Here is a 25,857-nt window from a genome sequence, read left to right on the forward strand (position 1 = left end):
CGTGGGCGCAGGCCTGGCTGCTGGGCGCGTCTGCAGCGGCTCTGTCACTGGCTGTGCCGGGGATGAGGGTGGGGGCCACGGGGTGTGCAGCTGCGAAGCTGTGACCCCACAATGTCAACCTTCTCACCCTGGCTGTTTACTCTTATTTTTGGTTCATTTTTGATTTTAGAAAGTTATACTAGCTCACATGGGGAGAGCCAGATTTAAGGTGCTAACAACATAAATGGATATGAAATTCTATAAATAGAATGAGATGCGTTAAAACTGCTTTAGAAAGTACCCATGACAGCAGTGTCAGACTCAAGACCTGGCGTTCTATCCATGTTAAACCAAAAAGTGAAGCAACTTCCTTCTGCTTTCAAAGCTGCTGATGCAGAGCCTGAGAGGAGGGGTCTCGCCTGCCCTGGCAGAGACTGAGATGGACTGAGGCCAGGAGTGTCAGCTCTTCAGCCTGCTCTCCCCATTTCCCAAGTAGGCGTGCTATGGAACGTCCTTCACAAAAATGAGGCACTTTCTCCTGGCAGTAATCAGACTCCACTCATGAAAAACAGTCAACTGTTTTTCATGATTGTTTTGTTTTTCATGACAGCCTTGTTTCAAACAAGTGCAGAGAACAGCAGGGGGAAGATAAATGTTTTTTTTTTTTTTTTCTTTCTGATTTTAATACTTTGGACAGAGGTAGTAATATCCAACACTCTGCAGACGTAGAGCTGCCATGTCAATTTCTAAAAGACTTTCATGAATGTGACCCATCGAATAAGTGGTACGTGACCACTCGCCAGTGAGAACCAGGAGGGTGGAGACCATGCTGACGGGTAATTCCTGTCACCAGCGTCGCCTCCCTCCGTCTTTCCTGCCATCGCCTCTCTGACAGATGCACAGGAGGCTGCACGCTTGTGGGTCCTGAGCTGGGAGGGTATGGAGCCTGGACGGGAACCAGGGCTCTGACTCCAGAGTCCATCCTTCCGGCACGACCCCAGTTAGTAGCCAGCAGGGGGGTCCTCCCTTCAGGACAGATGCATAGAAGCTGATAGTATGTGGCGTCGGGTGGGCTCGAGACGCTGGCCGTGCGGGAGCCCAGGTGAGTCTGACACAGACAAGGAGGGGGCACAGAACACCCTGGACACACGTGACTTGGAGATCTGCAAATGCGTCAGGCCGGGGGAGATGATGGTGGTTCTTCCTCTGTTTAGGGAAGCAGAGCCTTGGGATCAGGGAGGCGGGCTCCATGCATTGTACCCTGATCCAGTCCTTTGTTTTGCTGCCAAAGCCCTTCCCATGCAGGCACACAGCATTTTATCTTCCATTCTGCACTTTTCTTTGTATGCTTGCGAGTAATGCAGAGTAATTAAGGATGAGCAGTGCAGCTATAGGGATTATAACACTCTACAAGAACTTCTCAGGTGACTGAGGCATTCGATTGCCAGATTAGCACCTGTGGCACCGTGGGCGGTTATGGTGACTGTGGCGCCTTAGACGAGCTGAGTTGTTACCAACTGCAGGCTCAAGATCCAGGATCACCTGGCTCCTTGGGCTGTGGGGATTGTAGCTGGGCTTCTTTCTGTGGCTGTTACCTCAGACGTACATCTGAGAGCATGCAAAGGAGGTGCAGAATGGAAAATAAAATGCTGTATGGGAAGGGCTTTGGCAGCAAAACAAAGGACTGGATCAGGGTACAATGCATGGAGCACGCCTCCCTGACCCCAAGGCCCTGCTTCCCTAAACAGAGAAAGAACCACCATTATCTCCCATGGCCTGATGCACTTCATAGATCTCCAAGTCATGTGTGTCCAAGGTGTTCTGTGCCCCTGTCCTTGTCTGTGTCAGACTCACCTGGGCTCCCACAGGGCTGGTGTTCCGAGCCTACCCAACGCCACATACCATCTTCTGCGCATCTGTCCCAAAGGGAGCAGCCCTGGCGACCAGTGTGCTGACAGCTTTTCTGTAACGAGGTAGGTTTTCAATACACTCCGCCTCCAACACTACACCTAAAAGTAATGACTAGCCAACACATATGTGCATCTGTATCTGCAGTATTGATTTCTAAAAATCTGAGGCTTTTTCATGTGTAAGGCATTATGCTAGGTCCTGCAGCAAAAATACATCCCAGGCTGCCTGTGTTTGAGGCGATGGCCAGGAGGGACAGAAGGTGGGACAAGGAGAGGGTCAGAGCAGGGGTGTGAGCAGCGGGGGCTCTGGAACGTACGACAGGGCACGGCCCCTGGGCCCCTGCTCCCTCAGCCATACAGGTCGTCTCCGCTACCATGTGAGCTGACGGTCGCTCCTTCGGGGCTCCCCACCCACTTTCCTAACCGGGCAGGAAGCGGGGTGAACGCGGGAGGCAGGGGCGGGATGCCCAGCGTCCTGTGTGCTAACAGACGACAACCACTGGGCCCAGGACGAGGAGGGGCAGTGCTGGTCCCCTCAGACGTTTAAATGAATAAAGACACCGAGTGACTGGCTCAAGGCCGGGGAAATGATTCGCTACTGACATAAAATATCAGAAAATGTAGGAGTGCTCACCCATGTCACCAGATTGACCCCAAGCCAAACAGAAAAGCACCCAAAATATCATTCCCTTTAAAACAACTGCGTTATGAAAACTGGAGAATCGTTTTCTGTCAAATCCAACCTTTGGGACTTTTTGTAGCAAAGTACAAGCCTCTCCATGTCTAAGGCAGAAGTTACCCGGGCACTGGACTCGATTATTACACTGGGCTAGGATCAGCCAAAGTGAATGGGACCAAATAAATACAGCTTTGTAGAACGTGAAGCTGAGCAAATTTCTGAAATTTGTGCTTATAAATTCCTTTATGTTGACTGAAAGGAAGTCACACGGGCCAATACTTCAGTTTCTCTAAGGCGTCTGTCAAGAACAGCTTCTCAAGAGATTCTTTTTGCTGAAATATGTCCAAGGAAGTACATAGCACCAAATGGTTTCTTTCTTTATGATATAAAAAAAGTTCATCCCACTTGCATTTTCTCTAGTTCAGCAATCTCTTTCTGGCAACAGCTCAACTGCCTCACTTGAGATCTCTCTTACGGAATATCCAAGAGGAAAAAAAGAGTGTCACTTGCTCTAGTTCTATTTTAAATTTTAGAGCAAATGTAAAAACCTTCTAGATGCTTAGAAAAGCAGACCACCACCCACCAGTAGTTGACCAGTTGCTCCTTTTGGGTATCTGCTATAATGATTACATACATATAGATTGATCCACACTTGATCTTTGCAGTTCATTATATCACTGCATCCATAAAAACGTAAGAATGGATTTCTGAAAGATAACAGCTTAAAACAATAATAGCAGTACTATAATCACAGCTAAGCAGAAGTCCACATCAATTCCTTGTATCATTACATACCTTTGTTTCAATGAGTCTGGATAAGAATGCAGACAAGGTTACACTTAGAGCTGTCTCAGATCTATTAATTCATGGGGTACTCCTCCTCCCTTTTTGCCATGGAATTCATTTGTTTAAGAAACTGGTTTGTTTGTCCTGTAGAATTCCTCATATTTTTCATTTCTGTAATTTTATCTCTACAGTCATTGAGTATGTTCCTCTGACCTCTATTTCCTGCCAACTAGGAGTTCTCACTAGAGACTGGATCAGATTCAGGTTCTTTACAAGGATGTCTCATAAGTGGTGTACTCTCTTCCTATTGCCCCTTTCTGTGGTATAAGGATCGATGGACGAGTCCAGTGTCATCAGCCTGACCCACTCATCAGAAGGTTCCCCATCAGCTTCTCATCTGATAGATTTAGCAAGTCATAGACAGAGCTTTGCCTAGATTCAGTCTATCATTAGGGATTGTAGAATAATGACATTCTTTTTATTTTTAAATCATTTAAATCATCAAATTTTTAAATCATAAATTTATACGTCTGTCTTCTGTATAAGCAGACATATTTACTGTCTGCTTACACAGAATCACATTTATCCTTTTAAGTAAACAGCGTGATGAGTCTTGACAAATGTGTGTAGTCATGTTATAATCACAACAATCAAGATGCAGAACACTTCCATCACCCAGAAAAGCTGGGCAGTAAATGCAGTCCTTTGGCCCCCACCTCTTGGCAAGCGATGAGTGGGTTCTGTCCCTCTGGGTCTGGCTTTTTCTGGCTTTTCTCTGGGTCATATAAATGGAATCTCACACGGTGTCATGTATTGAGTCTGGTTTCTTTCATGAGCGCAGTGCGTCTGAGACTCATCCACGCAGTGTTATCAGCAGCTCTGCTCCTTTGTGTTACTGACTAGTATGGAATGTATGGGCATCACCAGGGTGTGCCCACACATCAGCTGATGGGCATTTGGGCTGTTTCCAGTTTTGAGCTATCACGAGTAAAACTGCCGTGGACATTACTGGACAGATTTGTGTGTGGGCTTACATTGTCAATCCTCTGGTCAGCGGTTAGAAGAATAATTCTGTGAGTGCATATTGTAAGAAACTGCCAGTTGTTTTCCAAGTGGCTGTATGACTTTACATTTCTGCCAACAATGTGTGAGCATTCTAGTTATTCCAGATCCTCCTCTTTATCTGCTGCTGTCCGTCTTTTTAAATTTTAGTCAGTCTAGTGCATTTGTAGTGATAAACTGTGGTTTTAATTTGCATTTTCCTAGTAACTGATTTGAGGATCTTTTCATATGCCAATGAAAAGATATTGGCCAATTTGATATCATTTTTGGTGAAATGTTTATTCAAATCTTTTGTCTATTCTTAAATTAGATTGTCTTATGATGGAGTTGTTGAGAATACAAATGATGATAATCTTATTCTGCAGTCCCACATTTAACAGTTGCAATTCTATAAAGAAGTTTTCTTTCATCAGTTGTTATATAACTTTGATGTATAATTTGTACAAGCAAAAGGATAAATACTTGGTTCTTTCTCATTGCTTATCAGTTATACAAACAATGATTTGGTTCCTTAGCATCGTCCAACAGGGACCACTGAGTTTCCTGATGTGATTATTGTTATGACCTTATGGATTGTGACATGTTTTAGGTATCTCTGCCACTACAGCTTTATTTTTTTGATGATTCAATTACCAGGAGGCCTTTCAAGTTGGTTCCCAGTCTTTCTGACCTGACTACTGTAGTCTTTGAAAGTTTTACTTTCTGATATGATAAGGTTTTCTGGCTCGGCTTTATGTGTGTCCTGACTGCACAGTAAACAGTGGTCTTGCCCACAGAGTGGTCTGGACTTTGCCCTGGCTTCTGGGAGGTAATATCAATTCTGGGAGGCAACGTCATACCTGATAGAATCGTCTCTGCTTGGGGTGGAGCTGGCCACACCTGACCGTGAGGGCTGCCCATGCCAGAGAGACAGTCTACATGATTCAGGGTGGGGATCTGGGTTACTGGGGCACTGGTGGGCAAGAGACTGAGATCAGTCATGTGAGCAATCTATCAATCATCCTACAGAGAGGAACTCCAGTGAAAACTTTGGACACCTGAGGCTCAGGGTCGCTTCCCTGGTTGGCAGAATGCCAAGTACACTGCCATAGGTTGATGCTGGTCGTAGGGTTGGGGGGTCGTGGTAACTGTCCTGACTCCATGGGGGGTGGGCAATAGCAACTCTGTGTCTGGAACCTCCCCAGACCATGCCCTTTGCATTTCTTACTTTGGCAGATTTTAATCTGTATGCTTTCCTTGTAATAAACTGCAACCGTAAGTATAATAGCTTTCTGTGAATTACATGAGTTTTTCTAGCAGATCACTGAGGCTGAGGGTTGCTCTGGGAACTCCCTGAATGTGCAGTTGGCACAGGGAGTGCGGGTGGTGCTGGAGGCTGTGAGGAGGCTGTGCCAGCTCGTGTGCAGGCTCAGCCTCGGATCTGCAGCCAGTTATTTCTCTAAGGATCTCTGGCTCCTGTCAGTGAGACACGGCCTTGTATACACCACTGTAGTATTATATGCCATCTCCGGGTACTGGGGGGTACTCACTGCTACTGAGTGGAAGGTCATTGTTTCTAGGGCTTTTCTGTGGACAGAGTTAGAAAAGCTTATTCCTCTCTCTCTTTTTCACATTATTTATTTATGGCTGCGTTGGGTGTTGGTTACTACGTGTGGGTTTTCTCCAATTGTGGCAAAAAGGGGCTACCCTTGAGTTGCAGTGCACGGGCTCCTCATTGCCATGGCTTCTCCTGTTGTGGAACTCAGGTTCCAGGGTGATGGGCTTCAGTAGTTGTGGCTCCTGGGCTCTAGGGAGTGGGCTCAGAGCTACAGTGCACCAGCTTAGCTACCCCATGGCATGTGGGATCTTCCTGGACCTGGGATCGAATCCGTGTCCTCTGCATTGGCAGGTGGATTCTTCACCACTGGGCCATCAGGGAAGCCCTTTCTTTCTCTTCTAAAGTGAAAATCTAGTACAACTTCATAATGGTATTACCAATTAAAATTTAGGGTTATGGATTTTTATGTCTTTAATTTTATATTTGTAGCTTTTATACTAAAAACCTTAGTATCTGTAACAAATATTTACTTACTCGCTGTATCCTACTATAGAGTATTTTCAGAATAACAGTATCAACATTATTACTAACAATGTGATGACTAGAGAAACAATTTAAAGTTTCTTTCTAGTTCTTGTCTGTCTTTTGGAAATACAGTCAAGTTTTACAGATCACCTGAAATAGTTCCTCTGTATGTGGCTAAGCTGTCTACTATATGGCACATTTAGGTCCATTTATTTTATGTTGCTTGATTTTTACGAATTGCCTTTTCCCTCCGTTTCTTTGACTTTAACCTTGGTTTGTATCTGATGTAGGCCCTGTTCTTGTAAGAGTCAAATCCAGACACCTAGCTTGTACTCCCATCCCATTTTTACATTTTACACTGTTTAACAGCACTCCATTAGAGTGAATTTTAAATTGTAGATAAAACATCTAAGTCAGCATATTTATTGGATGCAAATGCTATTGCTAAAGTAACACTTAGAAGAGTAGATGTGGTTTTTAAGGTTAAATTCTTCCTTTGTTTATATTAAGTTTTAACAAGCTCTGTTTATATTAAGTTTTAACAAGCTCTGTTTAGTAAAAAAAAAAAAAAAAAAAAGCAAAGGTTAAACTTTTGTTGTACACAGCTGAATTGTCACAAAACCAAAATACTTAAAATTAGAATTTTTACAAGTAAATTTTAATTTATTGAGGACTATAATTAAGTCAGAAATTCTTAAACAACGAACACGGACGTAATATTACTCGCACTCTGGTGGCCTCAGGCACAGCCAGGTCGACCCATCTCTCGGGGACTTGTGGGCGGGAGGGTGTTGACACCATGACAGGTGTTCTTGGCCCGCACCCCTCTGCCCACTGTTCCTTGGCCACAGCACTCAGCGGTGTTCTTCCTCCACCACCTGTCTCTGGGTGATCGCCTCTACACCCATGGTTCTACATTCCCTCTGCATGCTAATGCAAACTTTTCTCTTTAATGTATATTTACATATCTTTAAATTTTTAGGATGATGACTCAAGTACTTACCAGCCCATTGGTCCCATTGTTTCTGCTCTTGTTTTCCCACGTTTTGCCTCTTTCAGCAGCTCTTCTATCGCTTTCCTGGTGGGAAAAAAAGGAAGAAATTTGAGAGGTCGTCACCCCACTATATTCTGAAAATCTATATATCCCACATATGTGACTCTGGGAAAGGAACAGCTTTAGAGGCATAAAACTTCAAAATTGGGGGACAAATTTTAAAAATGTTCTTAAATGGTTGATAGTTTTGAATACATAAAAATTAAAAAGAAATCCTTTCCATAAAGAAGAAAAACAATGAAGAAAAAATTGAAGGCATCAACCCTTCCCTACCCACCAAGAACTTCAACTTCAACTCCTTTTTATCTGTTTCTCCGTATTTACCTCCAGGTTTCTAACAGTATTCTTTCAAACTGTTTCACCACCCTCTTAGTCCTCAGCAGATATATCTGGCTATTTTTATATTAACATAACTTACATATGTTTTAATACACTCCTATTAATAGTGAGATCTTCAGAAAATGTCACTTCAGCTAACTCAGCAGCTGGATGCTTTCTGGTCCATCCTGGGAGGGCCCACTGATGGGCTGATGAAAAACAGAAACACGGACCAACTTGCCCACTTCTCACCCCTGGACTCAGACCAGGGGTCACAGCCCAGCCCCTCGCTGTCGGGAATACTAAATGCAGCTGGTCGCCACACAGCCTTCTTCCATCTCCTTAAAATAATAATATATCCTACTGATGTGATCTGAGGGCTTTGCCTCATAGGGCATTTCAGGAAAATTTTATCCTGTCTGGCTCCAAAACAGAGATCCCTACTTCACCCTTATAGATGTAAACAAAAAATAATAGTAATCAAAGGGTAAAAATATTCCAAATGCACCCCTACCTTCCCATCAATTAGAGCGGTAGTTTTCAAAAAACCAACAAACAAAAACAACTAGGAAGTCAGTCATCCTTGTATCCACACGTGTCTTCCCTCCTGACAGCAGAAACACTGAAAATCATTAGGGAGAGAACTTGCTTGTGCAGGGCCCCAGTCATGAACAAACGAGCCAGGATGCATTCTCCCATAAAAACTGGTAAAACGTCTGCCTGGCTTTCTATATGCGCCTACGAAAGCCACTTTGTGTGGTGATACAGTGGAAATGCCATCCATCTGCAGGAGACAATGCTCAGTCAGGACCCTTGTCCAAATCCTGAAGACCCATCCAGGCACTTTCAAGAGGATGTGGTTGGATGTGATTCTTCTGTGGTTGTCATTCCTCTTAAAACTGTCTCCAGCGCTGCTGTTAACCTGATCTGCCACAATTAAGGATACCTTCTGCTTTATGATAATAGTCCAAGAGAAAAGAAGGTATGAGTATGAGAAGGACCACCTGGCATGTACCAGCTCACGAGTGATGGGAGGTGGTGACAGGTGGGCCGCGACGCAGGCCCAGCAGGCTGCCTGTGACTGGGGCGGACCTGGTAATTGCAACATGGAGCAACTCATGTTGCTACGAGCTCTACAGTTTACAAAGTACTGCCCTATCTGAACGTGACTATGTAGTTGTCAATACCAGTTTTCAGATGAGGAACGAGGTAGTGGGGACACAGAGAGCAGGAGGAAGAGGAACAGAACAAAAGGTCCAGCGTGTTTAAGGCTGCCTGCCTCTATCTGCTTGTACTTCCTGTCTCCTCCACAAGCATGGCAAGACCTGGAGAAGCTGTTTTCTCTTTATCATTAAAAGGCACAAAATAAATGGAAAAGAAGAAAAGGGATCTGACAGAGCTGCCACTGCTTCACACTCATTCAGAGAGCTGGAGAAGGGGAGGAGGGACCCTGGGGGCTCAGACTTGGTCCTGGGAATGCGGACCTTCTGGCGCCTCACACCCCTGACTCCTCACAATCTCCTGCTGCAGGGCTTTCCTTCCGAACAGGAAAACGACAGCTCCCAGCTGTCCTGTGTTTTGTCCTTGAAATAACAACATCACCTTCAAAATCAAGGAGGAAAAAAAAAGTCAAGTATTTTTCCTCACTCCTGTAGCCTCTGCTGTTTTCCCTAGAACTCTTGACTAACGAATTCCTGGGTAAGGAAATAACAAAGTCAGTTCCTACTGCACAGTATCATAGAGGCCAGATACTGAAATGATCAAAGATGACGAAGCATCGGCATCATGAAACAAGATAGTTTTTAATGAGATCGTGAAGCAGGAGTTATAAACTGCAGTTAAAGTATAGGAAAAGCAAACAGGAGAATATACAAGAACTAAGTACAAGGAGAACTTGAACAATGAAATTTCAGACACGAAATTAAGTGCCATAATTTTTATACTTAGATCATTTACACATCCTAAAGGCTTCTTTGTAAAACAAATTCATTGTATGAGAACAGACAGTGCAATGGAGACAAGAAGTCCAAGGAAGCCAGATCATTAAACAGACAGCTTTCTGGGCATAGGAACAAACTGCAGTCAATTTTCGATGATCCATGTGTGTATCATCCATGGCCAGTTTCCATCCGAGTGCGGCTTCCTCAGGCCTGTCTGTTCATTCCATTAGCCAGCTGGTACACGCTTACAGAATGTAAACTGATCATAATAGCGGCTTAAATAAAATCCAAGTGGGGACGCAAATCTGGTGCAAAATTGTCTTAAAGTCCAAAGTCAAACAAATTAGTTTTGAGTTTTATCTGGATCTGTGTTCCTTTTTATTCACATAACTTGACTGAATGTTAACTGTGTCAGTATAGACAAAGGGTATATGCCCTTTGGGCATGCCCTGGGCATGTTTGTATGCCCAGACAAAAGGCGAGATATTCAAGGCAACTACAAGGAAACAATAGAAGTTAAATAATGAACACAAGAAAATGAGATTTTAAAAGAAGTAATACCAGAGAAGCTAAATATCAAGTAATTGCTCAAAAAAGACATCTGTACATACTTTCTTGAGAAATGGTGAAAGAAAGTGTTACGGACTCAGACAAATGCTTGAGTAATCTGATTTAACATTACAAATACTAGTCAGTCTCCAAGTATAACTATTCCTCATACTGAACAAAGTCAAGTCATGAGAACCTCCAGAACACTGACCTGAAATCCTGAGACAAGCAAGCAAATGGAAACTTGGCTCGACTGGGAAACGATATTTCCTTATGGCAAAACCTACTGCATTCATGCTGATAAGAAGATCTTGACATGCTCATGTGTCTTTTCTCTTTTGATCACTTGTGGCTCAAATCCTTCCTGGACTCTGAGGCAGTATCCGCTCTGAGGTCAACAGGGCATAGCCCCACATCGCCACAGACCCCACTGTTTCTTCACTTGAGGACACATGTCGGAACACAAGGAGGGTGTTTCCTGGGCTGGGAGCTGCCCCGGCAGCGGACTCGCATGTGTCTGTGATACTTGGGGCTGTGCAGGTTCAAGGAGACTCTCCTTTGAATATCAACATACTAGATAAGCTCTTAACATGCACCCCAGGAATATGATGAAAACTGACAGTGGACCATGTATCTTACACTTCACCCTCACGACTGCTCTAAGAGACTACTATTTCAGTGATAAGGGGAGGATAAGAAAAACTGGAGAAACTGGTGCTGGGACGTGAACCCAGGCAGTGACTCTTAGCTGACTCCAAGGCTAGCTGAGGTGTGGGAAGGCGAGACCCCTGCCTCACGCAGCTCAGCTGAGCAAGAGGAAGCAAGGAGAGGGGTGGCCGCACGTGTTCTGTGCTCACGACAAGCACTGCTGCCGTGAGGGCGAGCTCCCGGCCCTTCACCTGGACGTGGACCTTCTCAAACGTCCACACCTCCCCATCCGGGGTGGCCTCTGAGGGTGGGGTGTTATTACTGTGAGATGACTTCTTCAGGTGACATGGGGACCAATTCCTAATAGTTTTATTTTTTTAGAGGGAAACCTGATTTCTCAGTTCACAAAACATCTCACCACAGGAATCACCTCATCGTCAAAGTAGCATTTCTACAAATATCTATTCTTAAGTCCTGATTAAGAAAATACAGTGAAAATACACACACAGAAAATACAGCGACTCATTTTCAGTTCCAATTATAAGACTTAGTTAAACGTGCCATGGTAAGCTGTGTATGGGGTTTCCCCAGTGGCTCAGCAGTAAAGAATCTGCCTGCCAATGCAGGAGACTGGGGTTCCATCCCTGGATCGGAAGATCCCCTGGGGAAGGGAATGGTAACCCACTCTAGTTTTCTTGCCTGGGAAATCACATGGACAGAGGAGCTTGGTGGGCTATAGGCCATGGGGTCGAAAAAGAGTGGGACATGACTGAGTGACTAAACAACAAATCGTGTGTGTTATGAAGAAAAGCAGCTCTTACTGGAAAAACTCTGTGGAGATGGGATGGGGATGGCAGAGAACTACCTTAGAAATTAGTCAGTTCTGACTAGAAAAGCCCATCAATCACACCATGCCAGGAACAACATGCCTGTTCAACAGGTCAGTTAAGCTTAAAAGTATATACACCTTCCACAGAAAGACTAGTTGGGAGAAATAAACTTGGTCAAAGGACATAAAGTCAAAATAATTATTGAGGTCTCTTACCAAATGACAAACATTTTTGTCATCTCTCACCAAATAGCTGTTTCAAATGCAAAAAGGAAAAAAAATCACAACAGTTGATACAAAAGAAAATATTCCAGTATAAAGCCTCAAAGGTTTGCCTCTACATTGGAATGCTGTCCTTTGATAAACACACCACATACCAGAAACACCACCTCACTGAAAGTGTGGTCTATAAATCACTCTTAGTCCTAAAAGCGTTTCATTTCACACCAGAGACCAAGGCTCTTGTAGACCGTCCTGGACGGCGCTTCAGAGTCCTTGGCTCTTTGCCCTGAATGTGGCCTGTGCGGTGGAAAGCCTGGTCAGCCCGCGGAAGCTGTTTCCTTGAGTGGTGTCAAGGCTGCAGCAGTCTGCCGAAGACAAGCTGTCCACCCCTTGTGGATGTCTGATTCATCAAGTGATTATAAACTATCCTTGGAGCTAAGAGCCAAGGACTGGAGAAGACAAAGAGAGAACGTTCCAGAATGTGTAGGATTTTCTACTCAATGCCTGCTCTTTAAAAACTGTTTTCATTACAGTGGAATTAAGCAATGTGGAACCCAGGAAGAAAACATACTGATGCTTCTAATTCTTAGAAGTCCCGCAGTGCATGATGGGATGGGAGGGAGAGAAAGCCTGTGTTTTTCAGGTAACAGCTCAGGTTCAACAGCTGCCTGGGGCCTTTCAGGACAAGGCAAGAGATGAAGACAGAGGGTACGGCCCACTCCAGGGCAGTGAGTGTTCCCCCACCCTGCCGTGTGGACCTCCACACCCTGCCACCTCCTGAGTGCCAGGAGTGCCCTGTCTTTCACACTCCAGGGATCAAGGAGAACGTTGAGATGGTGCTTCACCCTACAAAACTGGCAGGGAGAGTTTCTGAAAACGAACAGTACACACGCGCACAGACATCTTCCACATCAGTAACTAAATGCGAGGATCTACAGTACAAAATAATTTATTGAAAACAGCCAGTATGTTCTTGTAAACCCTCTAGTGTCAAGTTTTCAAGTTGATTTTCAGGGGCTAATGTATCTAACAATGTATTTAAGTAGGACAAGGCAATTTTAAAACCCATTAAAAAAAAAAAAAAAAAAAACTTATTTAATATACATACAAGTGCTTTGGGGGAAAACTCTAGAGTCCTATAATACAGTTCATGGAATTGAGCGGTTAGACACACAGACCTAACGTGGGGAGTAGTGTCTTGTTGAGGAAAATATTTTTTGAAGTTCAGTGTACTACTTAACTTAGATGGCTCTCTGGATAAAGCCAAGGAGATTATGGTTTAGAGGTTAAGAACTTGCCTAAACTAGTTACCTGATATTTTTTTGGCGGGGGGGGGGGGGGGGGGGAGTTTAATTCACAATTATTTGATTCACAATTATTGTCTTCTCCCTAGAAGCTAGATGGCATGTTTGTCATCCTGGGGAGAAATTAGGACAAGACAGACCGTAAGTCCAAGGTCATTACCTTTGGAGTGTAACACTGCGAGGACCAGCACTGGCTGCTATTCAGGTGTAGTTCTGACTGAAACTCACCCAGCCTGGAAAATGTTACTTGAATAATTTGCTATGATTGCTTAGTCATATAAAAATGGAAACCTATGTAAAAGGACCTAAATTAATAACTTCAAAGCATGACAAATCAAAAGCTTTTACTGTGGAAACTGTGTTTTACCTTGGAGGACAGTGTGGTACGGTGGGAGCTAGCCCCACCAGCCGCTGGGTGCTCTGGGCCAGTTGAGGACCTTCTCTGAGCACCTTTCCTCTCCGTGAAAGCAGACTAAGCCCTGTTCACAGAGGCGTTAGGAGAACTCAAGAGATGAGACGTGTAAAGGACTTTCTTTGTATTGATGTTCCTTCGGAGGGACAGGGCTCACTTAGGTATCTGAATTTGCCACAGCATTTTTATTTTAATCTCAATTATCTCCTTCCATTTATTCTCTGTAAAGAAAAACTTCCAGAATGTTAATTTTTATCTGCTGCACAATTCCGGCTTTTTGTTTTGTTTTTAAATATTTATTTATTTGGCTGCACTGGGTCTTAGTTGCTCCTGGGCCTGTGGAATTTTAGCTCCCCAACCAGAGTTCAAACCTGTGTCCCCTGCATTCCCAGGTGGATTCTTGACCACTGGATTTCCAGGGGACATAATTCTGTTTTGATGAGAAGCTGAGGGATTGTTTATCAATGCAAAGAATATGAAGGAAATTCTATCTTCCTGTGGTTAATGAAGTGGGAGGAGATTTTCTGTGTACAGTGTACCTGATATCAAAATCACCAGCCTGCTTGACAGAGCTCCCCAAATCCTCTCATGACACTGAGTGAGATTTTAAGGGGCCGATAGGGAGATGGGCAGACCCAGCGGGCACACAAAGCCCTCACACGGCCATGACCGATGAACTCCCTGACCAGAAGCATGTAATATGAAAGTGTCCTATCCCATGTGTACAAAAAGAAAGCTGGTGCTCCTGGTTCTTCAGCCTTTCCAACAGTTCAGCGTGTTCACTGGAGAACTACGTCTGCTCTGTGCAAAGCCGGGAGCTGGACAACTCCCCGGAGGACGTGACCAACACGGGGACATGCTCTGGACAGTACACCCTTCAGAGCAGAACCTCTCACCTGGCAAGTTCAGACTGAGCAGAGTTACCTTGATATGTTCTCTACCACATCTCTCGACACTCTTAGAAGAGGGAGTCAGCAGTTCCCTCTTCTTAGGTCTGAATCAAGGACATGTTCGGGTCACCTTAAAAAAATGAGGACACAGCCACAATGCGTGGAGAGAGGGTGATTCCACTGCTGCCCTCACTGACTCTGTGACCTTGTCATCTTGGTTACGTCATCTGTAAAATGAAGATATTTCTACTACCCTTCCAGAGTTTATATGAGGATCAAATACAGTTATATAATTACTCTGTAACTATAAAGAACTGAACAAATGTAAGGTTTTAAGAATAATTTTAAGTGTGGGTCTACAGTATCAATTGTTACATTAAACTGTTAACTAAAACACAAAAATACTATATAATAGCATCTATCAGGTGCATAGTAATTAATAGCAGAACATATTATCTCACTGACCCTCAGAAGAACTTTTAAAAGCTATTGTTCCCTTTATCCGTTAGACCAGGAAGGCTCAGGGAGGCTCCCTCGTCCGGGGTCAGCGGGTCAGGGAACACCTGGTCTGACCTGGACAGCTCTGACTCCACATCCAGACAGCCTTCAGCTCACACACACCCTGATTTTATCCCATCCATGAAGATGTTTTCTACATTTGAGGATGATCAAGTGCTGCTTTGTCGGACACGACCGAGCGACTCAACTGAAGTGCTGCTTTGGTGTAACATTGATTACAAGTTAATGTATTTAAAGATGATGCCCATGAAGTTTGATAGTAAGGAAAATGATGTTTTCATGAACCAAGTTTTGTGCGTTCAGTCTGTCAGTCATGTCCGACTCTGCGAGCCCATGGACCGTAGCCCACCATGCTCCTCTGACCATGGGATTTCCCATGCAAGAATTCTGGAGGGAGTTGCCATTTCCTCCTCCAGGGGATCTTCCCGACCCAGGGACTGAACTCCCATCTCTTCCATCTCCTACATTGGCAGGTGGGGTTCTTCACCATTGTGCCATCTGGGAAGCTAGGTTCTTGACCAGATAGTCTCTAACTCAAGTGACTCTTTTCACGGTTAAGGTTAACAGAAAACAGCCCCATTTCCAACATGTTTCAGCTTGAACTTAGAAGTCAACAAGGGTTACTTGTCAACAGTGCCATCTCTCAAACTGACCTCTTGGAACATAAACTCCAGCAGAGCTTTGCTGTCTTCCTGTGAACCTGTGGGAGGTCTGCAGGAAACACCATGGACACAGACAGCTGGACCTCAGGGCTTGGGCTGCCCTGCGTTCATATCCACTTACTAGCTGTGCAGACTCAGCACGGTTACTTAACTTCTCCAGGCCTCAGTTTCTTTTTCTATAAATGGGAAAAACACCATCTACTTTGAAGGAGATTTAAACTGGTTTTTCCACCTGGCTGGTCTTCTTACTTTACAGTCACTGTTACGTGTCTGCTTTTGGCTAGAAATAAGCCTAGCTGGATTCTTCATGTCCTGGCTTGCTATGAAGCACACTGCCCTCAGATGGGGACCAACTTATTACAACAAGAAAACAGAAAGGGAACCCCTGACTGCTAGAAGTCTGGGCAGCAGGCGGTGACACACCTGTAGGCTGACACTTTTAAAGACTGACATTTTCAGTAGAATAAGTTCTTTTCTCTTCTAGTTTTATTAAGATATAATTGACATGCAGCACCATATAAATTTAAGATGTACAATGTACTGCTCTGACTCATATACATCATCATGAAACGATGACCATAAATTCAGGGAACATCCATCATCTCATACAGAGGCAATGTTAAAAAAAAAAATGGAAAAAATTTTTTTCCTTGTGATGAGAACTCTTAGGATTTACTCTTAGTAACTTTCATATATAACACAGCATTGTTAATTATTGTTGTCATGCTGTACTTACATCCCTAGTTCTTATTTATCTTATAACTAGAATTTTGTACCTTCACCGCCTTCATCCAGTTCTCCTCCCCTCACCTCCTGCCTCTGGAAACCAGAAATCTGATCATTTTTTTCTGAGTTTGTTTTTGAAGTAGAATTGATCTACAACACTATGTTAGTTCCTGGCATAAACACAGTGATTTGATATTTTTAAACATTTCAAAATGATCACCATGATAAGCCTAGTTGTCATCTGTCACCAAAGAGAGTACATAATTACTGACTGTATTTCCATACTGTGCATTTCATAATGTGACTCATTCATCTTGTAACTAAAAGTTTATACCTCTTGATAGCCTTCACCTATTTTCTCTCCTTTCCCCAGATCCCTCCTCTCTGGCAATTACTTGTTTTTACTCTGTATCATAACTCCGATTCTGTTTAGTTATGTTTGTTCATCTGTTCTGTGTTTTAGATTGCATATAAATGAAATCACACAATATTTGTCCTTCTCTGACTTATTTCATATTATCTTCTAGATCCATGCATGTCGTTGCAAACACCAAGACTTCATTCTTTTTTATGGCTGAATAATATTCCATTGTGTGTGTATGTACACACACACACACATCTTCTTTACCCAGTCATCTATCAATGGGCACTTAGGTTGCTTCTGTATCTTGGCTATTGTAAATAATGTTGCAATGAATTCATATCTTTTTGAATCAATGTTTTCATCTTCTTTGGATAAATATCTAGGACTGGAATTGCTGGGCTGATGGTAGTTCTACTTTTAATTTTTCGAAGAAACTTCATACCATTTTCCATGGTGGCTGCACTGATTTATATTCCCACTAGCCATGTAGGAGGGTTCTCTTTTAACACATCCTCCACCAGCACTTGTTATTTCTTGTCTTTTTGATAACAGTCATTCTGATGGGTGGGAGGTAGTATCTCACATGGTTTTAGTTTGCATTTCCTGGGTGTTTAGTGATGTGTCAGCAGCAGAATAGTTTCTAATTAAAAGGCCCTAGAATCCCCATTTTTTTCTCATCCATTTGATGACAAAGTACCATGTTTGCCATGTAGACAAACAAAAAACTAGGAGAACAATCATAGAACCAAGTTCTGAAGGCTTAGATTACAAGGTCTGTGGAGAACATAAGTTGGACTCTTTTACTTTCATGGACACTGAACTAGATGAGAATAGTCGCCTTTCTTTATCTTCAGGGAATGAGATGATAATTGATACTTATTTCCCCAACTGTATATTAATCACTTCTGAATAAAAAACCTGTTAAGTATTCCAAGCACCAGGATTTATGCTTAAGTATGCAAGTATGCAGAACACAGTAAGCAAGCAAACCGGGATCTGAAATGATTTTAGATCAGGCATCTCTATGATACGTGACCCTTATCTTGAAATCTAAGCTCCAATTAAAATTCATTCTGAGATCCCATATAATTTACCAAGTGGTGGTGAGACATTAAGAGTTGTGGACCAAGTCCTTTGAAGATCCAAGAGAAAACTGAAGACTCTGTTGTCTTAGTGTGGAGCCAATGTGATGAACATGGCATAACAGATGTCAAATTACAGAATGCGTAATTTAATTCTGTTTAGGTCTTAGGTATGCTAATTTACTGAAAGAAGTGTAGGTTTGGTTTTCCCCCCATTCTGAGGACAGGAGGAGAAGGGGCCGAGGACAGGAGGAGAAGGGGCCGTGGCAGAGGGTGAGCTGTAGGATAGCATTACCACTCAATGGACCTGAGTTTGAGCAAACTCCAGGAGAGAGTGGAGGACAGAGGCCCTGGGTGTGCTGCAGTCCATGGGGCCGCAAAGAGTAGGACACGACTCTGACTGAACCACCACCTGGGGATGGGGGCTGGTCACCCAGGGCAACCAACTAGTGATTAGAGACTGGGAACTGTCAGTCCCATCCACAGACCCCTGGGAAGGAGAGAGGGGCTAGAGATGAAGTTCAGCCACCAGGGGCCAATGATTTCATCAGTCGTGTCTGTGGAGTGAAGCCTCAGTGAAACCCTGAAATGACAGGGTGTGGAGACCTTCCGGTTCTCCTTCGATTCTCCAACTTCCGGTTGGTGACTGCATGGAGATTTGAGGAGAGGTGGAGTGCCCAGGAAGGGCGTGGAAACTCCCACCCCTTCCCACAGGCCTTGCCCCATGTCCTTCTTCATCTGTATCCTTTATAGTAAACCGATAAAAGGGAGTAAACGTTTCTCTGAAATCTGTGACCCACTCGAATGAATTAACTGAGCCCAGGGAAAGGGTCATGGGAACTTTCAGCCAGTAGGTCAGAAGCACGAGTAATAACCTAGATTTGCAACCAGCGTCTGAAGCGGGGGTGGGCAGGAGAACCTTGAGGGTCTGAGCGCGCTCTGATACCACCTCCAGGCCGACCGTGTCAGAACCTAACTGCCCGACCGACTGTCGGAGGGGGTGAAAACACACCCTGCAGGCCTCCACGTGCTGTCAGGCCACATAGTGACTGGGGTTTCTGACAATTTCGAACCAGAACAAAGTTGATTTTCAATGGCGAAATAAAACTATGCAACTCTACAACAGTTCACCCTATTAGGTTTTATTCTTTGAAGTGTTATCGATCAGCGAACTCCCCAAATCTGGTGACATGCAGTAGGTGTGTAAAGTGTAGAGCAGGCACTCACAAAACCAGCCGCCACTGCCTTGGGGGTCAGTGCTCACGACTGTGCGACGCACTCAGTGGGAGCCATTTCCTTTCCTTTCCAGACCCAGAGAAAACAACAGAGCCCACTGGGCTAGGCTCAGGTGAGCTCTCTGCACTCCTCTGCCCCGTCAGTGTGTGTGAGATCCGCTTGGTTCCTCCTGTGCAGACTGCTCCACCAGGAGCACCTCCGCCTCTGCCTGCTCCCGTCATGACCACCTTCTGCCTAATGAACTCCTCCCGCCCATCCCAGCATGTGCTCACCTCCGTATGGACAGAAGACGCTAAAGACCATCAACTACCAGCTGGTGGTTTGCAATCCCTGAGCTTATAGTTATCTCAGCCTCACAAATTCAGATTCAGTGCAATTAAAAGTGCAGGATGCCCATCTTCTATTCGCTCTTGTAATGAATGTTTTATACCAACAGGAGGAAAGGTACCAAATGCGCCATGGGAGAGGTGGTGAGGGAGGTCAGCACCTAAGGCTCTCGCGGAGAAGACATCAGAGAGCGGGGTCACCAGGCGTGGCCACCTTCACTGAGCTGCTCCGTGATGCTAACGCCTCAGCCCTTCCTCCCTTGGAAGCCACAGGATGGGCCTGCTTCCTTGCTTGTCGAGAATTCCTTTTCTTCTTGGAGCTTGTCACTGTCCTGGCTGAGTTTGCAAGTGTCAGCTTGTGAGTGTACATGGTCATGTCAGTGTGATCACAGCTTTCCCTCCCTGCCGGGGCAGTCGTGCTCACTCACACTCAAGTCACGCACACACAGTCATTTGTTCACTGGCCTAGCATGAATGAAAGCCTGCTGCCTGCCTGGCCTGTTTCAAGTGCTGGGGACACAAAGGCAAACAGGGAAAGAGCCCTTGCCTTCTGGAAGTCGATGTTCAAGTGGAATTAGACAATAAACAGAGAGATACAGAATATGACGTCAGTTAACGTGAGGACCAGGGAGGAATGAAGCCAGGTCAGGGGACAGACAGTGAGGGCGGTCTGGATGGATGCACATGTGTTATCCTGGAGAAGGCAGCTGTGGGTCGGTGGCCTCTGAGATGGTCTTGGGGATCCCCACCTCCTCGTATTCCTGCCCGTGTACAATCTCCTCCCCCCAGTAGGAGCTGGACCCACTTCTCTCAGACAGAACAGGGTGGACGTGGTGGGCTGTCACTGCTGAGATGGGGTATGAAGACTCAGCTTCCATCTTGCATTCTCCCTCTTTCCCAGATCTCTTGCTCTGGGGGAAGCCAGCTGCCCTGGAGCAAGGCTGTCCCACGTGAGCGAGCTTGGAAATTAATCATCCTTGTTCAGGCCTTGAGAAGCTGCAGCCCAGATGATGCCTTGATTGCAGCCTTGCAAGAAGTCCTGAGTCAGATTCTTCTACCTTAGCTCCAATTAGATTCCTCAGTTGCTGAGTTTTAGGACAGTCTGTTACACAGCAATGGGTAACTGACACAGCGGTCAAGGATGGCCTGAGCAAGTACTCTGGAAAGACAGCCGGGTGAAGACTTGGGGAAGGGGGCTGGTGAAGTCAGGGGCAAGCACCAAGGCCCCGAGATGGAACACTCCAGGCAAATCTGAAAGAAACGGGAAGGCCAGCATGGCCTGCGGTCCCAGCTGGCCATGTGGCGAGAAGAAACAGGCAGGGACCCTGCGGATAGAGACATGCCCAGTTCTAGAAGGCTGCTGTTCTAGCCACCACTGACTGTCTTCAACGCGGCCAACACGACAATGGTAACAGTAATGGCTACTGATTGAGTACTTAAGTCTACGAGGAACTGTGCTGAGTGCTTTAGGGCATTTACACTTCACCATAACCCTGTAAAGTAAGTATTACTACTAGCTCCATTTTACAGATGAGAGGACTGAGGCTCCGAAAGGCTAGGCTGCTCTTCCACACGTTTGCAAGTTAGGAAGCAGTGAAGCAGAGATGACAACCAGGCCCTGCCTTCAGAGTCCTTACACTTCACCTCTACCCAGTCCTGTCCAAAGAGGCCCCTAGGAAGAAAGCCTCTTTCACCCTTAAAAAAGAAAAAAACAAAAACCCAAACCTCCAAACCACAAACTGTTGTTAAAAGCCAGCCGGTCTAGCCCGTCTGACTAGATGCTCTGGGCAGCTTCATCTTCTCTAGGAGCCCTTTGGACAGAACTGTTCTGGGCTTTATCTGCACTTGCTCTGACATCTGACCCAAGTTAGCATGTAAACTAAGAAGAGCACGTGGGTGGTAGCTTTTCTTTTTGACATTTATTAAGAGTCTTACATAGCAAACATGGAATCTATGGAGCACTGGCAGATAAAATACTGATATATTACATTTTATGCAATTCGATGCTTGGCTGGCATATAGCTTGAACCCTGATTCCCCGTCAGTATTCACGTACTTGGCACCAAACCAGGAATCCATCTGCTATGGAACTTACTTTTCCTTCCTGCTTAACCTCTGTCTTACAGCTTAAGGAAGACTGTGCGTGTTCCATTAGAATCTTAATTTCTTCATGAAAAGAAGAAACAATCCACTTATCTTCGATTTTTACCTATATTCAATTATATTAGGAATGCTATTTTATTTAAACTATCTTTTTTAAAAAAAGCAATGGCTTTAGCAGACTAATAACCTTCCACACTGCTGCTAAGTTGCTTTAGTTGTGTCCGACTCTGGGCAACCCCACAGATGGCAGCCCACCAGGCTCCCCGGTCCCTGGGATTCTCCAGGCAAGAACACTGGAGTGGGTTGCCATTTCCTTCTCCATGCATGAAAGTGAAAAGTGAAAGTGAAGTTGCTCAGTCGTGTCCAACTCTTCGCGACCCCATGGACTGCAGCCTACCAGGCTCCTCCGTCCATGGGATTTTCCAGGCAAGAGTACTAGAGTGGGTTACCGTTTCCTTCTCCAGGGGATCTTCCCAACCCAGGGATCGAACCCAGGTCTACTACATTGTAGGCAGATGCTTTACCCTCTGAGCCACCAGGGAAGCCCAATAATATCAACAGCTAACACTAATTGAAAGCATGCTATATGGGCCAGATACTATCCTAAGCACTTTGACTCTATTATCTAAATTAATATTTAGAATATCCCTGTATGGTAAGTATTGTTATCCCAATCTTACAGGTGAAGAAACTCAGGCACAGAGAGGTCAAACAGCTTGTCTGGGGTAACACAGCTAAAAAGCCTAGCACCGAGACCAAGACTCAGGCAGCGTGATTCCAACAGTGTGAGCTCTTAACTCAGTTATTTAGCCTGAAAAGGGGTGCAGGATTCCAAGCACATTCACTTCTGCTTCTAAGAAAGATGTGCTTCTCTCAAAAATGCTGAAACTGAAATTAAGGTCAACTCTCTTAATACACATACACCCATCCGTGGATCCCAAACTGTGACCATACCCTACTGCCCCACACATTAACTCAAATTCTTTACTATCATTACTAGTAATTAATATACAGATTAAAGATAAATGATATGAATTTGGGTACTAATAAAAACTACACATACATCCAATGCTGAAAGTTTATTCCTTTGAAAAGGTTCATCATTCTGCTTTTTCTTGGCTGAATAACTTTAGTTTATCGCCCAGGAAATTCCGAGTGTATTCTCATTTTTCCACGGTCTCTCCTTTTCTCTGCTCAGGTCGCCACCTCAGAAAAGCCTTTCTTAGATATTCAGAACTCTGAGTGCCTTCTCCCCCAAGCCCATGACTCCTCCACTTCCCATTTACATCACTACCTTAATTACATGATGCATTTATGGATGCACTAGTTCTTTATTTTCTACTTCTGCCATCAGAAAACAAACCATACATGGGACAGCTTGTTCCCTGCTGTCCATCTGGTATCTAAACCATGTCTGTGTCTAAACTGTGCTCATTTTGCCAAACGAATGAATGAATGAATGAATGGCGATGCTCCCTTTGAGGAGAGCCGCGTGGTATGGGCAGGGGGCAGCAAGGGCTGGTCAGCTCACTGCCCGACTTCCTCTCCCCACCCTCAGTGTCCACATCTGTAGCCCTGGAGTCCAGACCTTGTTAAAGGCAGCTCTTCTGACAGGCAGGGAAGGAGGTTAAGGGTGGACTCGTTAGCAAGGACAGGTGGGGAGAGGAGCTCACGAATCCCGCTGTGCTGGTTTTGGTTGGGAGGCAGTGGTAGCAAAACGCTGGGCTGAAGGACCGGGGCTGTGCACAGCCTCTCACTTGCTTCCCTGGCAGACTCTGGCTCCACGTTATTTTTTTTTCCAGCAGCTTTCTGGTATCCATCTTTTTACCTCCACATCTACAATGGTACCCTCCTTACATTACACCTGGACTGGTACAAATGCCCCGTGACCCACACTGTCTTCCCACGTTTCCTCCCCCTCGTCCATCCGGCATGGGCATTCCCTAGCTTGAGAATCTGTAATGGCTTCTTTACACTGGGAAAAAGGAAACCGTTTATCTTGGAGCACTAATTCTTTCACAGGTTTGCCTGCTTCAGTGCTCCATGAGTTACTGGAAGGCACACTGCCTGTGTGGTTTAATTTCTCCAGGGCCCAGGGCAGTGGCGGGCAGACTGCGTGTGCATGGAATGATCTCTGCTACAGGAGTGTCCCTCACCAGTTCCACTCTGTGTTCAGCAGGTAATGCCCTACACTGCACATTAGGGCACTTCACTGTAAATGCAGCTGGCTACCTTTTTCATGTGTATGGCTCTTGTCTGTCCTCTTCAAAATCAGGGGGCTTTGGAGGGCAGACTCATATTCTTGTCTCCACCATGTCTCAGGACTGATACCACTACTAGGTACGTACTTGCTGCTGTTCTTTACTTGCTCAGTCCTGTCCGACTCTGCAACCCCATGGACTGTAGCTCACCAGGCTCCTCTGCCCATGGGATTCTTCAGGCAAGAATACTGGAGTGGGTTGCCATACCCTCTTTCAGGGAAATTTTCCTGACCCAGGGATTGAACCCGTATCTCTTATGTCTCCTGCATTGGCAGGTGGGTTCTTTACCAGTAGCACCACCTGGGTTATACACTTTCAAATGGCAAAAGAAAAATTAGCATTAAGAATCTGAGCACAGAAGGGCTAGATCTGGGGTCATAAGTACTTGAAAGCAGACCGGTGGATTTGGGCAAATTTCCTGGAAGCCCAGTTTGAGGGCTAGTACAAACGTCTCTGGTTCTAAATTTTGCTTATCGGAAAAGATGACTTTAGTGATCTGGAGACTATCTATAGTCTTAACAACATGTTTAAGGGAAACAAAAAGAAGGGTGAGGAATGGTGGCCACAGAACTTGGTGTGCTTTCATTATTTCTAAAAATGTGAGACACTGGTTCAGAATGACACTGATTGGACTACTTTCTAGGTAGACACCTTTTCATCTCCACAGAGGTTCTACAGGCACTTATGCGTTATAATGACCAATTAGAACACTTAGATGTTGCAACTGTATGCAATTTATAAATAGTTTGTAAAGTGCTTTGAAAGTGGGAAGTGCTTGGCAAGTACTCAAGTTGTTATATATTATAAAAGCCTTTAGCATATAATCATTTTATTTAATAATTGCCCCTTTAAAAGGCATAGATATTTTACAGATGAACAGAATTTGAGCTTGAACCATTGATATTATTGCTGTTAGTAAATCAGAAATACTGAGTAAGTTTTTTCAGTTTATTTAAGTAAATACATGATTCATATCAATCTCCCTCACTTTCTCATAGACCAATTCTGCCTTCCCTTAGGTTCTGACAAACTTTTTGCAAAGATTCTTCTCTGGTCTCCAGGACTCTTGGTTATCCTGCCTGCCCTGCCCTGTTTTTTCCTTTCACACACCTGCCTTGTGAAGGTGTTTTTGTAAGAACCTGTGTTTAGGGCTGGGCTTGCCTGGTGGCTCAGCTGGTAAAGAATCCGCCTGCAAAGCAGGAGACCTGGGTTCAATCTCTGAGTTGGGAAGATCCCCTGGAGAAGGAAAAGGCTACCCACTCCAGTATTCTGGCCTGGAGAATTCCATGGACTGTGTCCATGGGGTCGCAAAGAGTCAAGCACAACTGAGCAACGTTCACTTTCACTTCAGTTTCCCTGGTGGTTCAGTGGTAAAAGAATCTGCCTGCCAATGCAGAAGACGTGGGTTTGATCCCTGGGTTAGGAAGATCCCCTAGAGGAGGAAATCCTTTCCAGTATTCTTGCCTGGGAAATCTCATGGACAGAGGAGCCTGGTGGGCTACAGTCCTTGGGGTCGCAAAGAGTCGGACAAGACTGAACTGACTAAACAACAAACAGATTCAAGACTCCATGCCAAATCATGAGTGATGAGCCCTTTTAGGAGTAAAAAGGCCACAAGATGTGGCGGGTGGCCACCAGTGGGTGCATCCCCCATGGGTACTGTTACTGATTACTTCAGTCTACTGTCACCATTCTGCACTGCTGTGTCCACTAATTAATTAAATTTGGCCTTCATCTCCTGACAGGTCTTGGCTCATAGGTATTAAACTTCATTTAAGTTATCCTGTTTCCGGTCCCCACTGAACTACTCATAGGCAGAACTTTAGAAGAGGCAAACAAGTGTCTGATCATTTCCCACTGATCCCTTTAGGACTTCCCTGTGTCTTCAAGTGCTAAGTTCCTTATGCTGACATTGGCTTTCTGTTAACTGTTTC

At 44.8% G+C, this 25,857-nt stretch overlaps 1 protein-coding gene across 1 annotated transcript in view; it reads right to left on the reverse strand.

Annotated features, from left to right (window-relative positions):
- The window catches only part of LOC109566828 (protein POLR1D-like), a 32,409-nt gene that overhangs the window by 2,846 nt on the left and 3,706 nt on the right, over positions 1 to 25,857 (reverse strand). Inside the window, exon 2 of the mRNA XM_070800248.1 lies at positions 7,482 to 7,556. Coding sequence (XP_070656349.1) covers positions 7,482 to 7,556 — 75 coding nt within the window. The remainder of the gene's footprint in view (positions 1 to 7,481; positions 7,557 to 25,857) is intronic.

Source organism: Bos indicus, chromosome 12 (genome assembly GCF_029378745.1).
Source record: "Bos indicus isolate NIAB-ARS_2022 breed Sahiwal x Tharparkar chromosome 12, NIAB-ARS_B.indTharparkar_mat_pri_1.0, whole genome shotgun sequence".
In the NCBI taxonomy this organism is placed as follows: Eukaryota; Metazoa; Chordata; class Mammalia; order Artiodactyla; family Bovidae; genus Bos; species Bos indicus.